Raw genomic sequence first — 22,557 nt, 5'->3', positions numbered from 1 at the left:
GAATTAAAATTATTTAAACAATGTTAAGTGTAACTGCAAATTCTCCAGACAACAATGTCAAAGACAGAGCGCCCTGAGCTGGTTGGCACTCTTTCAGGAGGAGATCCCCCGACAGAGGGACAAACGGGAAAACATTCCATTCACACGCTGCAAACTAAAGTCCTGAGTTCGAGAGGTTCCCTGACCAGTTCTTGTCCCGTTTTCTGAGATGCTGCCAATGGCCCTTGTTGTAGGAAGGGGCAACTTGTTGCTTGCTAGTTACCAATATGATATGTCATCAGATTTTCAGGTTATCAATTTTTTTATCCTAATTACCATGCCCATTTCCAACTATGATAGAGAATTAAACACAAACTGATTTTGCAATTGAATTTTCCAGTGAAATATGGGAAGATAAAGGGTTACTTGTAAAAAAGAAAATAGGCTCCCCGACCTGTGTGGCTTGGTTAGGCACCGTCCCACAAAGCAAAGGGTCATCAGCTCTCTTATGGGTCAGGACAGGTGTGTGGGTTGCCCGAGGTTTAGTCCCTGGTCGGGGTACATACAACAGGCAAACGATGTTTCTTACATCGATGTCTCTCCCTCTCCCTTCCCTCTCTCTAAAAATAAATAAATAAAATCTTTAAAAATAGGCAGATATACTCATTGATTTAGAAATTGCTTCCTTTTGTTAAATAACAAATTTCTAAACCTTTAGAAAAAGCTGCATGCCATGCTGTAAATGCCCTCCATCTGCCTTTGCTCCCGCTCTCCCCTCGGACTAGAATCCCTGCTCTGCCACAGCTAAGCAGCTCACACCTACTCGTCTCACCGGACTCAGCTTAGGTTAGCAGCCCTTTCTCTATGAAGTCGCTCTGGAATACTGCCCTACAACTCTGCCAAGCGTCCTTTTTTTTTTTTTATCCTTATAGTATCCTACAGTATTTTCCATGAACATTTTCTATATGTTGGTGAACTTATTTATAATTATTTCAGAACCAGACTGAGCCACTTACCCATTGGGAAAGGATGCAGCACTTGAAGCCCAAGGAGGTGGTCCTAGCCCCGCCACTTCCTAGCTCTGTGAAGTCATTTAGCCTTTGGTGCTGTTTACTCATCGGTAATATGGAATAACACTAGTTCCATCAAATTAGACAATATTAGCAGAAATGCTTTGTAAACCATAGAAGGCTTAAGCATTACTATTATCTCAGTGATTTTAGAGAAATTTTGTTTCACCAACTCTTCCCCTCCTCCTTCCTTCAGAAATGTGCACAGAAACTCTTTCAGAAATGAAGCCAAGAAACCAGAATTTAAAATTCTACACTATGTACACAAAGCAGTCCTTTCTCTTCAGTTAAGCCATAAAACACCAGCATGGACAAACCCAGAGCCTAGCCCATAACTAATGCCGAGTTTGCTGCGTTTACCCCTTGTTGACGTTCTTGTCGTCATCCACCCACTGGATGTGGATGAGCTCCTGCGGGTCCTCGGCATCCACCTTGCCACAGGTGATGCTGAAGTCCTTCATCTCTCGCAGCGCCTGCCGCAAGGCATCCATGTTCTCTGCAGTGATCTGGACCATAACGCCGTCTGAGAGTCAGCACCAAGATAACACAGATGAGAGCGACGGGAGAGGCTCAGGGGAAAACTGGTACCTGGAATCTAGCCAACCCCTCTAGGATTAAATGTAAAACTTTGCCCTGCTCTCTAAAACTGACAGACACTGAAAATGCCATGAGAAGCAAACACCAAGATGTGCTCTGCTGAAAACACTCGCCTGTTGATTTCACCTTAGACACAACAAAGAGTTTCTCCTGTATCCTCAACAATGACTGCAATGTTCTTGTGGGTAAGAGGGGCTGAGCTTCATCTACATATTTACAGATTTGCGCCCAAGGATACATTTAAACTCAGAATATGTCCCCTTGGGTACCCTATCCCAAAGTCCTGAAAGGTTATCTCTTAATTTTTACGTACTGTTGTATGGTATCTCTACCAGTCAGTCCCTTTTTGGAGAATTAAGCACCATTATGACAGTTTTAATTGGCTGAAGAGTGAGATGCTATTGAATGAATGATGAGTCCAGAAGTCTATGTCAAAACTTCAAAACTTCCAAACTCTAAAAATGTCAAAACTTCCTTTAGTGTCTGCTTTTGGAACTGAACTAATGTACACACAGTACTTAACTAATTATTTACCTTCCACAATACTGGACTTGGCAAGATAGCCTGAAGAGGACTTCAGCGCACCACTGAACACAAAGAAACTGGCGCCAGTCACTGAAACAGCAAGAGAAACAGTTTGGTGAAGACGGACCCTGAGGTGGAGAGACTGAGAATAATAAAACGTCTAGTAGTTGGGAACCCCAGCCATCCCCATCCAGAACGTAAACAGTACCAACTCCACACACCATTATATGCAAGTCACTGGTAATTCATAAGACAAGTGGGGAATGAGGTTTTAGGATATACTCTCCCATTTTGTTTTGCTCCAATCAAGGATCAAAGAATCTTACAAGCAAAGAAATCTTAGTGGTCAAGTCTAGGGCTTGGCCTTAAGCCTGTTTCTCTAAATGAAACAATATTGGAACACAGCCATGGCCATTCATTTACACACCGTCTACGGCAGTTTTTGAAATATGATGTCACAGAGTTGAGTAGCTGGCAACAAAGACTGCAGGCCTGCAAAACTAAAATACATGGAAAAACTCTGCCGACTCCTGATCTAATTCACTGGTTTCCAGGTCTGTTTGTTTGTTTTAGGTCAAATATATTTTGAATATAGTGATATGTTTGTCAACTGTTTTATTTACCAAGTGGAACTACTAAGAAAAAAGAAGACCTATTTAAAAAACGCCTGATACTACTGTCTCTTCATAAAAGAAAGGATATTTAATACACTGAACTTTATGAAAACCTCACTAAACTGTCTTTCTTTCTCCATGCCTTAAATTGGACTGAGCTGTTCCAACTTTCTACCCAACACCTAACAGGTAGGTCACCCAGCCTTTGTCACAACTCCTGGTGACGAAGGGCCCACAATAGTACAAGGCAGTCCATTCTCCTGCTAGATAATCTTAGTGCTAGCGTGGCTCTCAAATTGAGGCCAAACTTAGATGCTTGTCACTTTCATTCATTGGTGCTGGTTTTAGCCTTTTGTAGCTACAGAAAGTTGAATCTTACTTCCACATAATAGAAAATCTTAAATATAGAGATAGCTGTTTTTCACTCTCTTCCAATCTATACTTTTCCAGGTTAAACATTTATGCTTCAGTCAAGACATCTTCCTTTGAACTAGTTTCCAGATTTCTTACAGATCTTGAATCATCCTCTAAAGAAGCCCCAGTTGTACCAGTGGAGAGCATCAGTTACGTTAATGAGATCCAGAACTTATTCCAGTTTTCTAGGTCAGAGGTGAGTAACAGGGAGCACTGTGGACTTGTCACCTACCTTACTTTGGTTATTGTATTTGAATATATATGTGCTAAATACCTTTCATGCCTTTACTAAACAACTGATTGAAAATACATATTAAAGAAAGTGACCTACAGTATGTCTTCTAGAGAAGTGTTTCGTAAAGCATGCGAAAGAAAGCTAGTTTTACGAGCGATTCTGAAGGAAAGAAGATTCATGGTCAAATAAATTTAGGAAGGGTGAGACGTGCCCCTCCTTTGGGAAGATCAATCATAATATACATCAGCTTATTAAAGGCTCTGAAAAGTCCTACAGTGAAGAAATCTGCTTAAAGTTCTTTAACTCAGGATTTCTCAGTTTACTGTATTAAGGAAGACTTTTATCTATTTATGTGAACATTTAAAAACATTTATTTATTGATTTTCTAAAAAGAGAAAGGAAGGAGAAAAGCGAGGGGGGGCGGAGAGAGAGAGAGACCACATTCTGAGCACCACTGAATCATGAAAACTTTCTTCAGAATCTTATCAACCTGTTAATTAACATTCTTTGAGTATGGTCATTCAAGAAGCTCCATACCTAAGTATATTCTCACATGGGGCCTAGTGGCTAACTTCAAACACCACTGGGGCCCTGTCAGTACCCTGGGGCAGCACTTTCTAGTGTCCCCCCCATAAGAGAGAGTCCATGTGCAACTCTCAGTCTGGCTACTTCCAGAATCAGCCTCACCCTGGAGAATAAGGTTGGAAAGGTTAGTTTAACCAAGTTGTTTGTGGTCACCTTTCTAGAAAGTAAGTGCTTCGGAGTTGAGCTATCCAATTCTCCATGTCCATTACAATCTTCCCTTCTCATAATTCCAATTAGCTCAAGTACTCACCCTTTCTGGGCTGATTGTGAATACTGATAGCCTGAGTCTGATAGTTCCCATCATCATTCTGCACGCACACGAGATGAGAGTCTGCCTTCTCATTGAAGCAGGCACCTCCCGCCAGCACATGCTCGTTCGACTTGTTCATGGCTTTCATCATCTGCAGTCAAAGAAGAGGATTAGCTTTCTTTCATATTCTGTAAGAAAGGACTTTTTTTTTTTGGTCTGACATGGCATAACTCCTTTACCTTCAAAGATAAAACAGTATCATTATTTATTAGAGTGACAAAGGGGCTCTGAATAATGAAAACGAAGTGAAAAATCAGTCAAATCAACAAATACAAAAATTCTCTGTATAGTTTATAGGTGATTCATATTGTAACCTAGGCACATAACACCTTTTGCATTCATTTGTCTTTTACTGCTGCAATAAACTAAAATTAGTTTAGCTAATTACAGTAGTTTCTGTTATCCAATGGAGTCTCTTAAGACATATTTATACTTAAATGCTAAGTCAAAAGAAAGTCCCATATTTAAGTGTGTCTGTTGTCTTTTCCTATAGCCATACAAAGGAGCGAGGCCTTTCCGTAAAATATATAAACTCCGTTGCTTCTTAGTTTTACTAACTTATGGGTGACGTCTTCATTGACATCATTTACTAATATTTTGTTTTGTTCTTATCAAAAGATGTTAAATGATTCCATATTTCGCTGTGTATAATGTGCAACCACATTTTGTGCTCATTATTCATGGGATTATTATACACACTATTACACCCATGGTATGTAATCATTATACTCACATATAATGTGCACCCTTATTTTTCCCCTAAAAAATCTGGGCAAAAAAAGTGCGCATTATACACTGTAAAATACGGTAATTCTGAAGCTAATATAATAACTCATTGTGCATCTAGTAAACAAATCTGAACTTATAGATTATCTTGATGCTAAATTTTGGCTTCTGGTTGAAAGAGGCTAATTGTTTTTATTTCCCATTTTTTCCTTCATGCTATCCAATATGTCTAACTTTCTAATTCAATCCTTTAAAAAATGGCTTCAATCTTTTAAAAATCTAGTCCGTAACTTTTATTTTACTCCACTCTTCCTCTTAGAAACTGAATAACCACAGTGTGAAAAACTATCAGATGAACCCTAGCGGGTGTGGCTCAGTGGACTGAGTGCTGGCCTGTGAAATAATGGGTTGCCGGTTCGATTCCCAGTTAAGGCGCATGCCCGGGTTGTGGGCCAGGTCCCCAGTAGGGGTTGTGCCATAGGCAACCACAAACTGATGTTTTTCTCCCTTTCCTCTCTGTTTCCCTCCCTTCCCTTCTGTCTGAAAACAAATAAAATCTTCAAAAAAAAGGGAAGAAATACCGGAGGAGGGTTCTGATACCTTTGATATTCCTGTATCAGTACACTAAAAAATTTACTGCTATCTATAAGTCTGTCTCTATTTTGCTTGTTAGTTCAGTTTGTTCATTAGATTCCATATTTGAGTGAAATCACATGGTATTTGTCTCTCTCTAACTGGCTTATTTCCCTTAGCATAATGTTCTCCAGGTCCACCCATGCTGTCACAAAGAGTAAAATTTTCTTCTTTTTCACAACTGGGTAGTACTTCACTGAGTAAATGTACCACAGCTAGTTTATCCACTCATCTACTAACAGGCTCTTGGGCTGCTTCCAAATCTTGGCTACTGTAAATAATGCTGCAATGAACACAGGGGTGCATATATTCTTTCAAATTAGTGTTTCAGGTTTCTTCAGATAAATTCCCAGAAATGAAATTACTGGGTAAAGGAAACCATCAACAAAATGAAAAGACAACCCAATGAATGGGAGAACAAATTCACTGATATATCTGATAAAGGGTTAATACCCAAAGTTTATAGAGAACTTATAAAACTCAACACCAAAAAAACAATCCAATTTTTAAAAAAGGGCAAAGGACATGAATAAACACTTTTCCAAAGACATACGGATGGCCAATAGACATATGAAAAGATGCTCAACATCACTAATCATAAGAGAAATGCAAATTAAAACAATGAGATATCACCTCATACCTGTCAGAATGGCCATCATCAATAAATCAACAAACAAGTGCTGGTGAGGATGTGGAGAAAGTGGAACCTTCTGCATTGTTGGTGGGAATGCAGACTGGAAAGCAGTATGGAGTTGCCTTTGCTGATTTTTGTTGTTGTAAGAGTTTTTGTTGTTGTTGTAAGAGTTTTTTAAATATATTCTGGGTACCAGACCCTAATCAAACATAAGATTTGCACATATTTTCTCCCATTATGTAGGCTGTAATTTCACTTTCTTGTTAGTGTCCTTGGATGCACGAAAGTTTTTAATATTTATCTACTTTTGTTGCTTGTGCTTTTGGTGTCATATCTAAGAATCCATTGCCAAATCCAAGGTCATGAAAATTTACCCTCATGTACTTTTTAAGGAGCTTTATGGTTTTAGCTCTTATATTTAGGTGACTGATCCATTTTGAATTAAGTTTTGTTTATGGTATAAACTATGGATACAACTTCATTCTTTTACATGTGGAAACCCAGTTGTCCACTGTTCAAGACTATTCTTTCACTGTTCAATGGTCTTGGCACCCTTGTCAAAATCGACTGGCCAAAATGTATGAATATATTTTTGGATTCTTAATTCTATTTTATGAAGTATCACATTGTTTTGTTTTGTCTTTTTTTTCCTCAAGGACTCCTACCAGTCTTGAGGTAGCTTCTTTTTTGGGGAAAAAATTATTGATTATGCTGTTACAGTTGTCCCATTTTTTTCTCCCCTTTAAAGATAAAGGCACCACCCCCCCCATACTTAATTCATGTACATGAGTCATATAAGTACTTTGGCTTCTCTATTTCCTGTATTATTCTTAACCACCCCCCCCCCGTCTATTTTGTGCCTACCATTTATGCTACTTATTCCCTGTACCTTTTCTCCCTTTCTCCCTCCACCCCCTCCCTGCTGATAACCACCCATGTGATCTCCATTTCTGTGATTCTGCTCCTGTTCTAGTTGTTTGCTTAGTTTATTTTTGTTTTTTAGGTTCAGTTGTTGATCGCTGGGAGTTTATTGTTATTTTACTGTTCCTAGTTTTGATCTTCTTTTTCTCAGATAAGTCCCTTTAACATTTCATATAATAAAGGCTTGGTGATGATGAACTCCTTTAACTTGACCTTATCTGAGAAGCACTCTATCTGCCCTTCCATTCTAAATGATAGCTTTGCTGAATATAGTAATCTTGGATGTAGGTCCTTGTCTTTCATGACTTGGAATACTTCTTTCCAGCTCCTTCTTGCCTGCAAGTTTCTTTTGAGAAATCAGCTGATAGTCTGATGGGAACTCCTTTGTAGGTAACTCTCTCCTTTTCTCTTGTTGCTTTTAAGATTCTCTCCTTATCATTAATCTTGGGTAACTTAATTATGATGTGCTTTGGTATATGCTTCCTTGGATCCAACTTCTTTGGGATTCTCTGGGCTTCCTGGACTTCCTGAAAGTCTATTTCCTTTGCTAGACCAGGGAAGTTCTCCTTCATTATTTTCTCAAATAAGTTTTCAATTACTTGTTCATCCTCTTCTCTTTCTGGCACCCCTTGGATGTTGGGATGTTTAAAGCTGTCCCACACGTTCCAAAGCCCCTCCTCATTGTTTTGAATTCTTGGTTCTTCATTCTGTTCTGGTTGAATGCTTCTTTCTTCCTTCTGCTCCAAACCATTGATTTGAGTCCTAGTTTCCTTCCCTTCACTGTTGGTTCCCTGTATATTTTTATTTCACTTTGCCTAGACTTCATTTTTTCCTCTATTTTGTGACCATACTCAACCATTTCTGTGAGCATCCTGATTACCGGTGTTTTCAAATATGCAGCTGATAGGTTGGTTTTCTCTTCATTGCTTATTTCTATTTTTTGATCTTTTATCTGTTTGTTTTTTAAATTTGGGCCATAGTTCTTTATCTCAGGATGCCTGTTATGTGGTAAGGAGTACAGCCTTAGGTATTCACCAGGGTAAGGCAACTCACATGGCTGGGTTGTGGTGCTGTATGTGGGGGAGGGGTCAGAGAGGGAACAATGCCTGTTGCTTGGCTCTTGCCAGCTGTCAGTCACTTCTACCTCTGCCCACAAGGAAACTGGGCCCAAGGAAACTGGGCCCTTCTGGTGCTGATTCCCAGGTGGGTGGGTTTGTGTACATTCTAGGACCCCATGGGTCTCTCCAATGAACTCTCCTATGAGGCTGGGAGTTTCTCCTACCACCTCAACTCCCACAGGTTTTTACACAGAGAGGTTTTGAGGCTTTATTTCTCCATGCTGGAATTCTAGGTTACATAGTCTATCTCACTCCCTGGTTGTTCCTCCTGGTTTATCCACATGCAAATGTGGGACCACCTGGTCTGTCAGCCACCACCTCACCTGTCTGGTCCTCCAGCCACTGCCTTTTGCATGTTATCTTCACCCTGGCTTCCCATGTCTGTCCCTCCTACCAGTCTGAATTAATGTTTCTTCTTTAACTTGTTGATTATCAGACTTCCATACAGCTCGATTTTCTGGCAGTTATGGTTATTTTTTGTTTTTTAATTTGTTTTGTCCTTCTTTTCATTTCTGTGGGCTTGCAGTAAGTTTAGGTATTGGGAGTGTGAATCCTCCAATTTTGTTCTTTTACAAGATTATTTTGGCCCCAGGACCCCTTGCAATTCCAAATGAATCTATTGGCTTTTCCTTTTCTGAAACAAACCAAAAAAGCTGCTGGAATTTTGATAAGGCTTGCAATTAATCTGCAGATCACTTTAAGTAGTACTGACATCTTAATATTAAGTTTTCCAATCTAAAAATATGAGATGTCTTCCCATTTATTTAGGTCTCTTCTTCAAGTTCTTTGACCAATGTTTTGTAGTTTGCAGGGTATAAGTCCCTTGCCTCCTTGGTTAAATTTATTCCTACACATAGTATCAATATAAATATCAGATACTATGATCTCCTAGATTTACTTTGTAACTCTTGCAAAGTTAATATTTTAATATAGTACTGAATCACCAGAGGCATCCAAACAATAATATTCCTCTCACACTGACATTTATTAATCTTGCTAGTTCAAACTGTTTCTTTTTTTATTTAATTGTTGTTCAAGTACAGTTTTCTGTCTTTTACAGCCCACGCCCCCAGTGCTCCCCACCTCCCTCCCATTTCTACCTCCCTTAGTTGTTGTCTATGTGTCCTTTATACTTGTTCCTGTAAATCCTTTCCCATTTTCCCCTGAAATACCCTCCCCTCTCCCCTCTGGTAAATGTCTGCCTATTTTCTATTTCAGTGTCTTTGGTTATATTTTGCTTGCTTGTTTGTTTTATTTTTTAGCTTCCCATTAAAGGTGAGATCATATGGCATCTGTCTTTAAACGCCTGGCTTATTTCACTCAGCATAATGTTTTCCATTTCTATCCATGCTGTTGCAAAGGGTAGGAGCTCCTTCTTTCTTTCTGCTGCATAGAATTTCATTGTATATATACACCATACCATGTTCATGGATTGGAAGAATTAACACCGTCAAAATGTCCAGACTACCCAAAGCAATTTACAGATTCAATGCAATACCTATTAAAGTACCAATGACATACTTCACAGAAGAAACACTTCAAAATTTATATGGAACCATAAACGACCCTGAATAGCAGCTGCAATTTTGAGAAAGAAGAACAAAGTAGGAGGGATCACAATACCTGATACCAAACTGTATTACAAGGCCACTATATTCAAAACAGCCTGGTATTGGCATAAAAACAGGCACATAGACCAATGGAACAAAACAGAGAACCCAGAAATCAACCCAACTCTCTACAGTCAATTAATATTTGACAAAGGGGGCAGCAACATAAAATGAACTAAAGATAGCCTCTTCAACAAATGGTGTTGGGAGAACTGGACGGCTACATGCAAAAAAATGAAACTTGAGCACCAACTTACACCATACACCAAAATAAATTCAAGGTGGATAAATGATTTAAATATAAGCCGTGACACCATGAAAGTCCCAGAGGAGAACATTGGCAGGAAAATCTCATGTTTCACGCAGCAACATTTTTACTGATATGTCCCCTAGAGCAAGGCACATATAGGAAAGAATAAACAAATGGGATCTCATCAAAATTAAAAGATTTTGCATGGCTAAAGAAAACATTATTAAAATAAAAAGAGAACCGACTATATGGGAAAAAAAAATTTGCCAAATGATACCTCAGACAAGGGTTTAATCACAAACCATTTCTATTCGGTTTTTCACAGATAACTTTTAAGTAACTATTCTGCAAACAAGATAAATTCAAATATAAGATTCCTACATATAGTATTCAACATAAAGGCTAATTTACATTCTCATTTGCTATTTAAATTTGTATCATGTGCAAGAAACTGACAGAATCACATATAGCAATTTAAAACAATGTTATATGTATCATTTCTTCTAAATTATTAGGCTAAAGTGGTTTCTAATTTTGTCTACAATAAGTGGATTAAGAAATATTTTTATTGAGGAACAAGTATGAAAGACACAGGGATGAGGACTTGGGGGGAGGAAATGGGAGGGAGGTGGGGAGCAAGCGGCAGGGGAGGCTGGGATGGGAGAAATAGACAAAAAAAACTGTACCTGAAAAATAACTAAATAAAATTTAAAAAAATATATTTTTAATTCAGACTCTGAAGAAAAATTTCTCATCCTGGCTGGAGTGGCTCAGTGGATTGAACACTGGCCAGAAAACCAAAGGGTAGTCATTTCGATTCCCAGTCAGGGCACATGCATGGTTGCAGGCCAGGTCCCCAGTGGTGGCCGTGGGACAGGCAACCACACACTGATGTTTCTTTCCCTTCCTTCTTCCTCCCTTCCCCTTTGTCTAAAAATGAATAAATAAAATCTTAAAAATAAATCATTATTAAAAAAATAATTTCTCTGAATGTCAACTTCAAGTCCAATGAGATGAAAAGCTTCACATTTCTTCAGAAATGAACAGATTTTTTTCCTCTTAAAATAATGCTCATTTACACCAAGAGGAGAGTTTCGTTAAGGTTCAAAGAACCTTAATGACCATAAAATAAACTTACATCTGTCATATGATGATTAACATAAATACCTGACTTTCCATTTTAGTTTTGCTATTTCTCTGCTCTATCGATTCAAATTCTGTAAGTATCTCTTATATCTATCACTATCTCCACCATAGTTCAAGACCTAATTACCTCTTTTCTGGACATAGTAACCTTACAGCTGATTTTTCTATACTCTGTCTCTATCATCTCTGATTCATCCTGAATAATATTTCCTATTTCCCAAAGCACAGCTCTGATCAAGTCACATCTTCTCCACCTTGTCTTCTACTCACAATCACAAGCTCCCCATGCTCTGTTCTGGCCACAAACCAGCTTTTTGTCTTGCTTCCCTTCTGACTGTACATCCTTATATGCAGGAATGCTTCCTCATGCAGCACTATTTCCCATCTGCGAGCTTTAGCTTATGCTATTACTTAGCCCACCTTCCTTTCCTTCTCCCATATCCTAGCACCTGAAAAAGCTGCCCCCCAAAGCAAAGCTTACTGAAATAGCAGTTCCTGCATGTAGCCTTCTTCAACTCCCATTCAGACACCAAAGTGACCATTCCTTTCTTTCAAATGCCACAGCACACTCTTCATATTCCTTACATGACATTATCCACATCCAGACTTGGATTAAGAGCAAGGACTCAAGCAAGACTGCTTACACTTCAATCCTGGTTTTGCAACTAATTAGCCTGTACCCTTGGGTAAGTTATTTGATTTCTCTGTGTCCCAGTTTCCTCCTATATAAAATGAAATAATAAAATAATTTAATAAAATAAATAAAATAAATAAATAATAAAATAAAATAAAATAATGAAATAATTATTTCATATAATTATGAGTATTAAATAAATATTTGTAAAGTGCTTAGAACAGCACCAAGAACATAATAAGTACTGTTTGTTAAATAAAATTTGTATGCTTGCTTCCTCCATCTTTTTATGAAATCATAAGTCGACCTTAAAATCTGCAGCAAATAAGTCAATTCAGTACCTCTATTAGATAATGGGATTTGGGACCTACCTAAGAAATAAAAAATTAGTGATGACATACTAATAAAAGGCAGGAAAACACATACTGTGATAACAGTCTATGCAAAATAGCTAAGATATATGGAGCACCAACTGTGAGCCAGGCACTGAGCTAATGCTCTGTGGGTCTTATCTCAAAAGAACCATTTGAAGATAACAAGTGCAGTAGTACATAAGCCTTACCTTTTGTATTTCCCACTGCTGGAATCTAACCATCTATGAAGATCATAAGAACCAATGATAGAATATAGTTCTAGGAATGATTGTGCTGAAGAAATGTGTGAGGAGTTACTATACCTAATTTACTTCTGAACATGCCATGCCTTTCAATTTCCTGAGATCTCATGTTAAAAATAACAGTTGAGCCCTGGCTAATGTGGCTCAGTGGATTGAGTGCCGGCCTGGGAACCAGGGGGTCGCGAGTTCAATTCCCAGTCAGGGCACGTGTCTGGGTTACAGGCCAGGTCCCCAGTGGAGGGTGTGTGAGAGGTAACCACACATTGATGTTTCTGCCCTCTCTTTCTCTCTCCTTTCCCCTCTGTCTAAAAATAAATAAACAAAATCTTTAAAAAATGACAGTTGATTCAGCTTTTTGATTTGAAGTAGAAAGGGCTTACATAGATAAATTTAAGCAGGGCCTTGAAGAACAGTTATAAAATTTGTATATGTGTAAGGTTTATTAGCACAGGGCCTTGCTCAGGGCAGGAACTCAATAAATATTTGCTGAATATACTTATTGTATGCCATATAAATAGGGATGGATTTGGAGGGTTTGCCTTATATATGGAATTAATTATACTGATAGTAAATGTTGTTAGCATAAACTTAAAAAAAGTTGGCTCACTTATAATTGCAGTGTCGTGTAGATTAAATATCTAATAAAATAGGTTTTAATGATTCAGTTCTATAAACATTTATCAAGTGACAAGAACTTAAGGTAGGAAGATCCACTACAGAGGCATGAAAAATCTATGAAAGCAAACCACTGTGCAGTGGATCCAATGAAGAATGAAAGAGAGACTCTCTGCCTGCAAGATGCTTAAAATTCAGAGCAGAAGGGAATTCATACTGACCAGCTATACATGTTACATGAATAAAGAAAGATGGGAAAACAGAGGAAAGAAAGGATGACATTGTCTGAGGGATGGAGAATTCCAGGGAAGTATCCTAAAGGGTATAATTTGTAATTTCTTTGAAATCAATGGGGAGCACTGGGGGAGTGGGCTGGGATAGGAGTAAAAGACAGAAAACTGTACTTAAACAATAATTAAATTTAAAAAAATTTTAAAAATCAGGTACAGAGGAAGAACACTTTGGAAAAAGAGAAAAGCATGAGTGAAGAAACAAACAGAACTGAGAAGGGAACACTGAGCTGAATAATGAAGGAACAGGGGGAAGAATATCCTTTTCCAGGAGATATTTGGAAAAAATATAAATACTTATCTTTCTAGTTAGCTAGAGTTCACTTGTGTCCAGAAGCTAGCACCCACCTTCCAGTCCTCTGTGTCTACATATTAACTATGAACCTTCGCTCATTCATTTAGCAAATAATCACTGAGAATGTAAAGTGTACCAGGCATTTTGTTAGTACTTTGTTTATTTAGTAAATCCCTCCCTTCATGAAACTTAGATTCTTGGGTGTGTAAGGAGAGGAACAATAAATAATACATAAAATGTTGGACACTGACAAGTACTAAACAGAAAAACAAAGCATGGAAGGGAGACTGGGAGTACTGGTGCCATTTGAAATAGGACAGTCAGGGGAGGACTTATTGAAAAGTGAGGGGAAAGTGATGGGATTGTCTAAGGAAAGGCCTTGCACCATTGAGAACAGTAGGTGCAATGGCCTGTGGGGGGTAGCATGACAGCGTGTCTGGTAGTTTCAAGGAAGAGTAAGGACAGTGTGGAAGATTAAGGCTGGAGCTAAGTGACAGAAAAAGAAGAGGAATACAAATTAGGTCAAACAGGTAATGGTTTAAAGAATACAAATGGTGTAGAGGACTTCAGCTTTTTATTCTGAGGGGGATAAAAGATCTTTGGAGGGTTTTTGAGCAGAGCAGTGATATGATCTGACTTAGTTTTAACAGGATCACTCGGGCTGCTGTGGTGAGAACGAACAGGAGGGAGAGGGAACCAACAGGAAGACTGTTAGAAAGCTACTGCAGAAATCCAAGGCAGGGATGATGTCAACTTTAGACCAAGATAGGTCCAGGGACTGAGAGGTGGTTGGGTTCTAGATCTATTTGGAAGGTAGAGCCAGCAGAATTTCCTGACAGATTAAACATGGGATGTGAAAGAAAAGACAGATGACTCCGAAGTTTGGGGCCTGGGAACTGGAAGGATAACACTGCCATTAACTTAGGAAAGGCAGCAAAAGCAGGTTTTGAGGGAAGATCAAGAGGTCAGAGTTAAACTTGCTAAGTTTGAGATGCCTATCAAATGGAGATGTCAAGTGGGCAGTAAGACACTCAAGTCTACAAAACGGGAGAGATTGAGGCTGGAGAAAGACACTTGGAAGACATCAGTAGAGAGAGACAGTATTTAAGGATAATTCCAGTATTATCCAGAAAACTGGATAGATCTTCAAGGAAATGGACAGAAACAAATAAAACTTAAAAGGACTAAGCCCTTGTAGATTCTTTGAATTTATATTTGTGGTTAAACACTGTCTTCTACATGTAAACACAAGAAATAGCTATACCAACAGTCAATGGAACATCACTTCCCTCCTCTGCACTATTTTCCAGTGCAGTTTATCAGCTCCTGTCATTCTTTGAAAAGAGGGCTATCCAGTCCTCCTCCCTAAGAGAAAAGAAATGTATTCCTTAAAGGCCAGAAAATAAAACATTCCTCAGAATTTAGGGCCATCTGTTCTTGCTAGTGCTACAACAAACCTTTGAAATTATACTTTTGTAACTTCACATTTCTCTGAATATGTGTAGTTTTGAATTAAAATAAACCCAAACTCCTATTTTAGAATCTTAGAGTGAAAAGAATCTCAAGAAGTGATTCAGACGAAATTATATAAGATGGGGAGTTACATAGATATAATTTCAAAGATTCTTACATTATGTCATAGCTAACATAAACTTCTCTAACCCTGTCTCTGGTTTTGAGTAAAGGATTATTAACAAACTTGTTCCTTTTTGTTAAGACTGACACAGGGTTAACTCTTTGGCTCTATTACCCCAGTGATCTGATAAAAGTTTGAATGTTTATTACATTACTAGAAAAAAACTGCTTTACTTTTAGTTATATTTAAAATGATTGCTAAAGTATACACATTTAAATTTTGACATACACACACACACACCCACAAAAACAGCACTTGAAATCATTATTCTGTTCTATTAATCTTTATTTATATGCATATATTTGTACCAAAATAATACTGTCTGGATCAATCTACCCTTAAAATAAGTCTTAACATCAGGCAGTGTAAGTCCCTGAATTTTGTTCTTTTCGAAAGTGGTCTTGGCCTCTCTAGGTTCTCTGTATTTCTATATAAATTTTAGAATCAGTGTCTCAGTTTCTTTTCTTTTTTTTTTTAAAGTGTGCTGGTATTGAGATCACGTTGAAGCTATGGATCAATTTGGGAAGAATTCACATGTTAACAATATTGAGTCTTCTGATCCACAAACAGTATATTTCTTCATTTATCTGGGTCCTCTTTAATTTCTCTTAGCAATGTTCTGTAGTTTTCAGTGCAAAGGTATTGCAGATCCCCTGGCAAATTTATCCGTAAATATGGATATCCCTGTTTCTGATGCTACTGTTTGTTTTAAATTCCAATTTCTGATTATTTATTGTTAGTATACAGCAATACAATTGGTTTTTACACAATGGTTTTGCAACTTTGCTAACTTTACTTATTAGATCTAGTAGTCATTTTATAAATTCCTTAGGATTTCTTACATAGATAATCATGTTACCTGTAAAAGATGATCTTCATTTTTTAAATCTGTATTCATCTTATTTTATTTTCTTGCTTTATTACATTGGCTAGAAGCCCCACTGAAATATTGAACAGAAATAAAACTAGACCTTCCTTCTTTGTTCCTAATCTAAAGAGGAAGCATTTAATCTGTCACCATAGAAATATTAATTGTAAGTTTTCTTGGTAGATGCTCATTAGGTTATGAAAGTTCTCGTCTATTCTTAGACTGCCAAGATACATACACACCTTGAATGGAAGTAGGATTTCATCAAATGCTTTTTCTGCATCATATGGTTTTCCATATTATCCTGCCAATGCAGTGAATTATGATTGATTTTTAACATTAAAGAAACTTGGAATTCTTTTTTAAAACTTACTGAGGTGACATAAGTTAATAAAATTATGTATGTTTCAAGTATACAATTATGAAATACATCAATTGAATTATGCATTGTGTATTTACCACCCAAAGTCAAATGTCTTCTGTCACATACATTTGACCCCCATGGAATAAAACCCACTAAGCCATGATGCACTTTACTATTTTGTATTGGTGAACTGAATTTACTAAACATTTGTTATGTATTTACACAACTAACTTCATGAGCAATACTGGTATATAGTTTTCATTTCTTGTAATTTTTTTCGGTTTTTGTCACTAGAATGAGAGTTCCTCCTCATCTATTTCCTGAGAGTGTTTCCATCCATCTAATGTTATTTATTCCTTGATTTATTAAAGTCGACAGTAAAACCATTTGAACCTAGTCTTTTATTTGTGTGAAGGTTTCTAACAATAATTAAATTCTTTCAATAGATACAGGGCTATTCATGTTATCTGCTTCTTCTTGACAGAAGTATGTAAGCTTAATGTTCAAGGAATTTGTCCATTTTGTCCACGTTGAATATATACTGGCATAAACGTGTCCATAATATACCATTATTGTCATTTTACTTAAGTCGGACTTGTGATGACATACCCTATCCCATATCTTACAATGATAATTTCTGTTTCTGCTATTTATCAAATCAGTCTGACTAGAAGTTTCTCAATTTTATTGAACTGAAAAGATAGTTTTTAGTTTCATTTTCCAATTTTTTTTCTGTCTTCTATTTTATCAATTTCTGGTCTTATTATTTCCTTATTTCTGTTTACTTTGTTTCATTTGCTCTTAATTTCTTAATTTCCAAATATAGAAGAGAAGGTCATTAATTTGAGATTACCTTTTTTCCTCTAATATAGAAGTTTCAGGCTATCAATTTCTCTCTAATCACTGCTTTAGCTGTAGCCCATAAATTGTGATATGCCATGTATTTATTTTCAGTCAACTCAAAACATTCTAATTTTCTTTCAGGTCTTTTCTTTGACCTGAAGGTTAAAGAGAAGTATATCTTCTCTTTATTGAGAAGTGGTTATGAGAAGCGTATCTTTTGTTTCCAAATATTGAAATTTTGTAGAGATCTTTCTGATATTGATTTCTAATTTAAAGCTATTGTGGTCAGACTTCTGGCCAAGATGGAGGCATAGGTAGATACACTTTGCTTCCTTACACAACCAAAAGAAGGACAACAAATTTTAAAAGAAAGACAATGAGAACTGCCAGAAAACTGAACTGCATGGAAGTCTGACAACCAAGGAGTTGAAGAAAAAACACTCATCCAGACAGGTAGGAGGGGTAGAGACGGGCAGCCAGGGTGGAGAGGACATGAAGCAAGGTGGTGGACTGGGCAGGTGAGGGGGCAGCTGGCAGATGAGTTAAGTCCAATATTTGCATGTGGATAAGCAGGGAGGAACAACTGGGGAGCGAGACAGATCACACAACCCAGGATTATGGTGTGGGAAAGTAAAGCCTCCAAATCTCTCGCTATAAAAACTTGTGGGGCTTTGGTGGTGGGAGAAACTCCCAACCTCACAGGAGAGTTCACTGGAGAGGCCCACAGGGTCATAGTATGGATATAAGCCCACCCACCTGGGAATCAGCACCAAAAGGGCCCAATTTGCTATGCGTAGGGGAGAAGTGCCTGAAAGCAGGTGGAGAGCTAAACAAGAAGCACTGTCCCCTCTCTGACCCCTCCCCCACATCCGGTGCCACAATGGATCAATGTGGGTTGCCTCATCCTGGAGAATACCTAAGGCTCTGTCTCTTACAATGTACAGGTGCTCCAAGGCAAAGAACTATGGCCCAAATAAAAGAATAGATCAAAACTCCAGAAAAAGAACTAAAGCGCAAGGAGATAGGCAACCTATCAGACTCAGAGTTCAAAATGCTCATAGAAATGATTGAGCACAGACACAAAACAGAAGAAGAGGAAGTTATGCAAAGTGACATAAAGAAAAATCTACAGGGAACCAACAGTGATGGGAAGGAAACCAGAACTCAGATCAATGGTTTGGAGCAGAAGCAAGAAACATTCGACCAGAAGAGAATGAAGAAACAAGAATTCGAAACAATGAGGAGGAGCTTAGGAACCTCTGAGACATATTAAAATGTTTCAGCATCTGAATCATAGGGGTGCCTGAAGAAGAGGAAGAACAAGAAATTGAAACCTTATTTGAATAATGAAGGAGAACTTCCCCAATCTGGCAAAGGAAACAGATTTCTAGGAAGCCCAGAGAGTCCCAAAGAAGTTGAATCCAAGGAAGGATACACCAAGGCACATCATAATTACCTTATCCAAGATTAAAGATAAGAAGAGAATCTTTAAAAATACATTTTTATTTATATGTTTTTAGGGAGAAGGGAAGGGAGAGAGACAGAGAGGGAGAGAAACACCAATGTGTGGTTGCCTCTTGAGTGCACCCTCTGGGGATGTGGCCCACAACCCAGGCATGTGCCCTAAGTAGGAACTGAACCAGCAATCTTTGGTTTGTAGTCCAGGACTTAGTCCACTGAGCTACACCAGCCAGGGCAGGAGAGAATCTTAAAAGCAGCAAGAGAAAAGGAGACAGTTACCCACAAAGGAGTTCCCATCAGACTGTCAGCTGGTTTCTCAAAAGAGACCTTGCAGGCAAGAAGGGGCTGGAAAGAAGTATTCCAAGTCATGAAAGGCAAGGACCTACATCCAAAATTGCTCTATCCAGCAAAGCTTTCATTTAGAATGGAAGGGCAGATAAAGTGCTTCTCAGATAAGGTCAAGTTCGAGGAGTTCATCATCACCAAGCTCTTATTATATGAAATGTTAAAGGGACTTATCTAAGAAAAACAAGAAGATCAAAACTAGGATGCACCACAATGTTCACAGCAGCACAATTTACAATAGCCAAGAGCTGGAAACAACCTAGGTGCCCGTGAGTAAATGAATGGATCAAAAAATTGTGGTACATGTACACAATGGAATTCTATGCAGCAGAGAGAAAGGAGCTACTACCCTTTGCAACAGCATGGATGGAACTGGAAAGCATTATGCTGAGTGAAATAGGCCAGGTGTTGAAAGACAAATACCATATGATCTCACCTTTAACAGGAAGCTAAATAACAAAACAAACAAGCAAGCAGAATAAAAACAAAGACACTGAAATAGAGAACAGGGGGACAGTGACCAGAGGGGCGAGGGGAGGGAATTTAAGGGGAAAAAAGGGGAGGGATTTGGAGGAACAAGTATGAAGGACACAGGGACAAGAACTAAGGGGGGTGGAAATGGGAGGGAGGTGGGGAGCACAGGGCGGGGTGGGCTGGGATGGGAGAAATAGACAGAAAACTGTACTTGAAAAATAACTAAATAAAATTTTTTAAAAAAGATCAAAACTAGGAACAGTAAAATGACAACAAACTCACAGCTATCAACAACTGAACCTAAAAAAACCCCAAAACAAACAACTAAGCAAAGAAATAGAACAGGAACAGAATCACAGAAATGGGGATCACATGGAGGGTTATCAGTGGGGGAGTGGGATGGGGAGAGAGAATAAGCAGCATAAATAGTAGGTAGAATATAGACAGGGGGAGGTTAAGAATAGTATAGGAAATGGAAAAGCCAAAGTACTTATATGTACAACCCATAGACATGAACTAAAGGGGGGGAATGTGGGTAGAAGAGGGTGTGCAGGGCAGAGGGGAATAGAGGGGGGAATGGGACAACTGCAATAGCATAATCAACAAAATATGTAAAAATTATTTATATATAATGTGATTGTTAATATGTTGGATGTAAATCTAGCATATTGCTATTTATTGTGTTGGTTCCATCTCCTTTTTGTCCTCTTTTCTTTTCAGTCTTTTTTATATTATTCCAGTTTATCTTCTTTATTGGCTTATTAGCCATATCTCTCTGTTTTCACTTTTCTAATGGCCGCATTTGGATTTATGTTATATATCTCATCATCTACCTTTAAGAAATATTACACTACCTCCCATGTCCTATAAGAACCTTACATCTGTATACTTCTGTTTCCCCTTCCCTGGCCTTTGTGATATTGTGGCCATTAATTTTGTTTCTACATAAGTTATAACCTCACAATACATTGTTGTTGTTTTTTTGTTTTGTTTTTTGGTTTTAATTACCTTTTAAAGAGATTTTATATTTACTATTTTTGTTGTGCTTCATCCCTTTGTGAAGATCCATATTTCCACTGTTTAGGATTCTCCACAAAGGGCTTCCTTTAACATTTCTCATGGAATAGGTCTGCTAATAATACAATCTTTTAGCTATTATATTTATGAAAAAGCATTTTGCCTTGATTTTTAAAAAATATTTTTACTCAGTCTAAGATATAGATTGATAGTTTATTTTTTTTAATCCTTATCTGAGGACATGTCCACTGATCCTAGAGAGATGAGAAGGGAAGGAGAAAAAAAAGGGACAGAAACATCACTGTGAGAGAGAAACACTGATCTGTTGGCTTCGTATGCACCCCACCTGGGAGTCATATCTACAACCTGACTGTGTGCACCAAATGGGAACTGAATCTGCAATCTTTTTGGTGTGCAGGATGATGTCCAACCAACTAGCCACACCGGCCAGGGCTTTTGGCGCTTTAAAGATTCTGCTGCACCATCTTGCATCTTGAATTGTTTTGATGAGAAGTGTGTTGCCATTTGTATATCAGTTCCTTAGTAGTTAATGCGGATTTTTTTCTCCAGGTGTTTTTAAGTTTCTTCTGTTTAGTGCTGGTGTTACACCATTTTGTGATGATGATTATAATGCTCCTTGATGTAGTTTTCATCCTATTTCCTTCCATTGGAGTTCACTGACCTTCCCGAATCCATGGATTTATATTCCTCATTAAATTTATAAAATTTTCCATAATTGATTCTTCGAATATTTTTCTGCCTGCCCATTTCTCCTCTCCTTTGGGCTCCTCATTTACAGAGTTAGGCCATCTAACACTTCCCACAATTATAAGCTGTTCATTTAATTTTTTACTTGTTTCTCTTTGTGTTTCATTTTTATAGTTTCTATTACTGTTTTTAAGCTTACTAATTTGTTCGGCGATGTTTAATTCAGTGTGTATTTCATCTCATTATCATTTCTTTGTTTGACTTGGGCTTTTTTTTTTCCTGTGTTTCTTTAAAGATACATACATGCCTCAATCACTGTCTGGTATATAATATACAATCAATAAATGTTAGTTAACACAATGATAAAAATCATCTCATTATAAGATGTGAATAGGGTTACCTAAACCAACAGAGATCTTCAATGGCCTTGAAGAATAAGATTAGATCATTTATTTACAATAACTACTTCATTTTTTCATTTTCTATACTGCCAAAAGTACTGTTTTTTTCCTAGGTTTCTAAGCTTAAAGTCTTTCCTAGTGAGCCCCTTTCCATATTTTACATATAGCTGCTGAAACTCAGTTTTCTAAAATTATTTTCTTTGTCACTTTTCTAATATAGAATCTGTGAAACCTCTTTACAAATTATATTAAAGTCTACATTGCTTGTCTGTCTTTGAAGGCCTTTGAAAATCCAGCAGTCTCTCCACACAGCTTCATTCCCAGTCTGCCTAGCCTCTTCTTCACTAGGCGGGCTATCTCCCACCATCCCCACAAGACACAATCATTCCTGCTGCTTTCCTCCCTCGGTTTAAGCTGGCATCTATTCTCCTTTGCACTTGTTGTTTCCACCCTTCTCTTTCTAGTGCTTAAACATCATTCATTGTCCATTTCAAATCTTTCATACATTTATATTTAGATGGCATCTACATTTACATAAACATTTAAAAACATCTTCTACATGGAACATGGTACTCTGGCTGTTAGGGATTCAGGACCAATTAGAAATGAAGAAACATTCTTAA

The 22,557-nt window shown here is 37.8% G+C and overlaps 1 protein-coding gene across 3 annotated transcripts in view; it reads right to left on the bottom strand.

Annotated features, from left to right (window-relative positions):
• ZFYVE9 (zinc finger FYVE-type containing 9) overlaps positions 1-22,557 on the bottom strand; it is a 121,112-nt gene that overhangs the window by 7,233 nt on the left and 91,322 nt on the right. For all 3 annotated transcript variants that reach the window (XM_053655457.1, XM_037158320.2, XM_037158321.2), the window contains 3 exons: positions 4,270-4,420; positions 2,181-2,261; positions 1,410-1,572 (listed from right to left, as the gene is read on the bottom strand). In XM_053655457.1, the coding sequence (XP_053511432.1) occupies positions 1,410-1,572; positions 2,181-2,261; positions 4,270-4,420 (395 nt within the window). The remainder of the gene's footprint in view (positions 1-1,409; positions 1,573-2,180; positions 2,262-4,269; positions 4,421-22,557) is intronic.

This window comes from Artibeus jamaicensis, unplaced genomic scaffold (assembly GCF_021234435.1).
Source record: "Artibeus jamaicensis isolate MK-2021 breed Jamaican fruit bat unplaced genomic scaffold, CSHL_Jam_final scaffold_1019, whole genome shotgun sequence".
NCBI lineage: Eukaryota > Metazoa > Chordata > Mammalia > Chiroptera > Phyllostomidae > Artibeus > Artibeus jamaicensis.
This window is presented reverse-complemented; position numbering and strand designations above follow the sequence as displayed.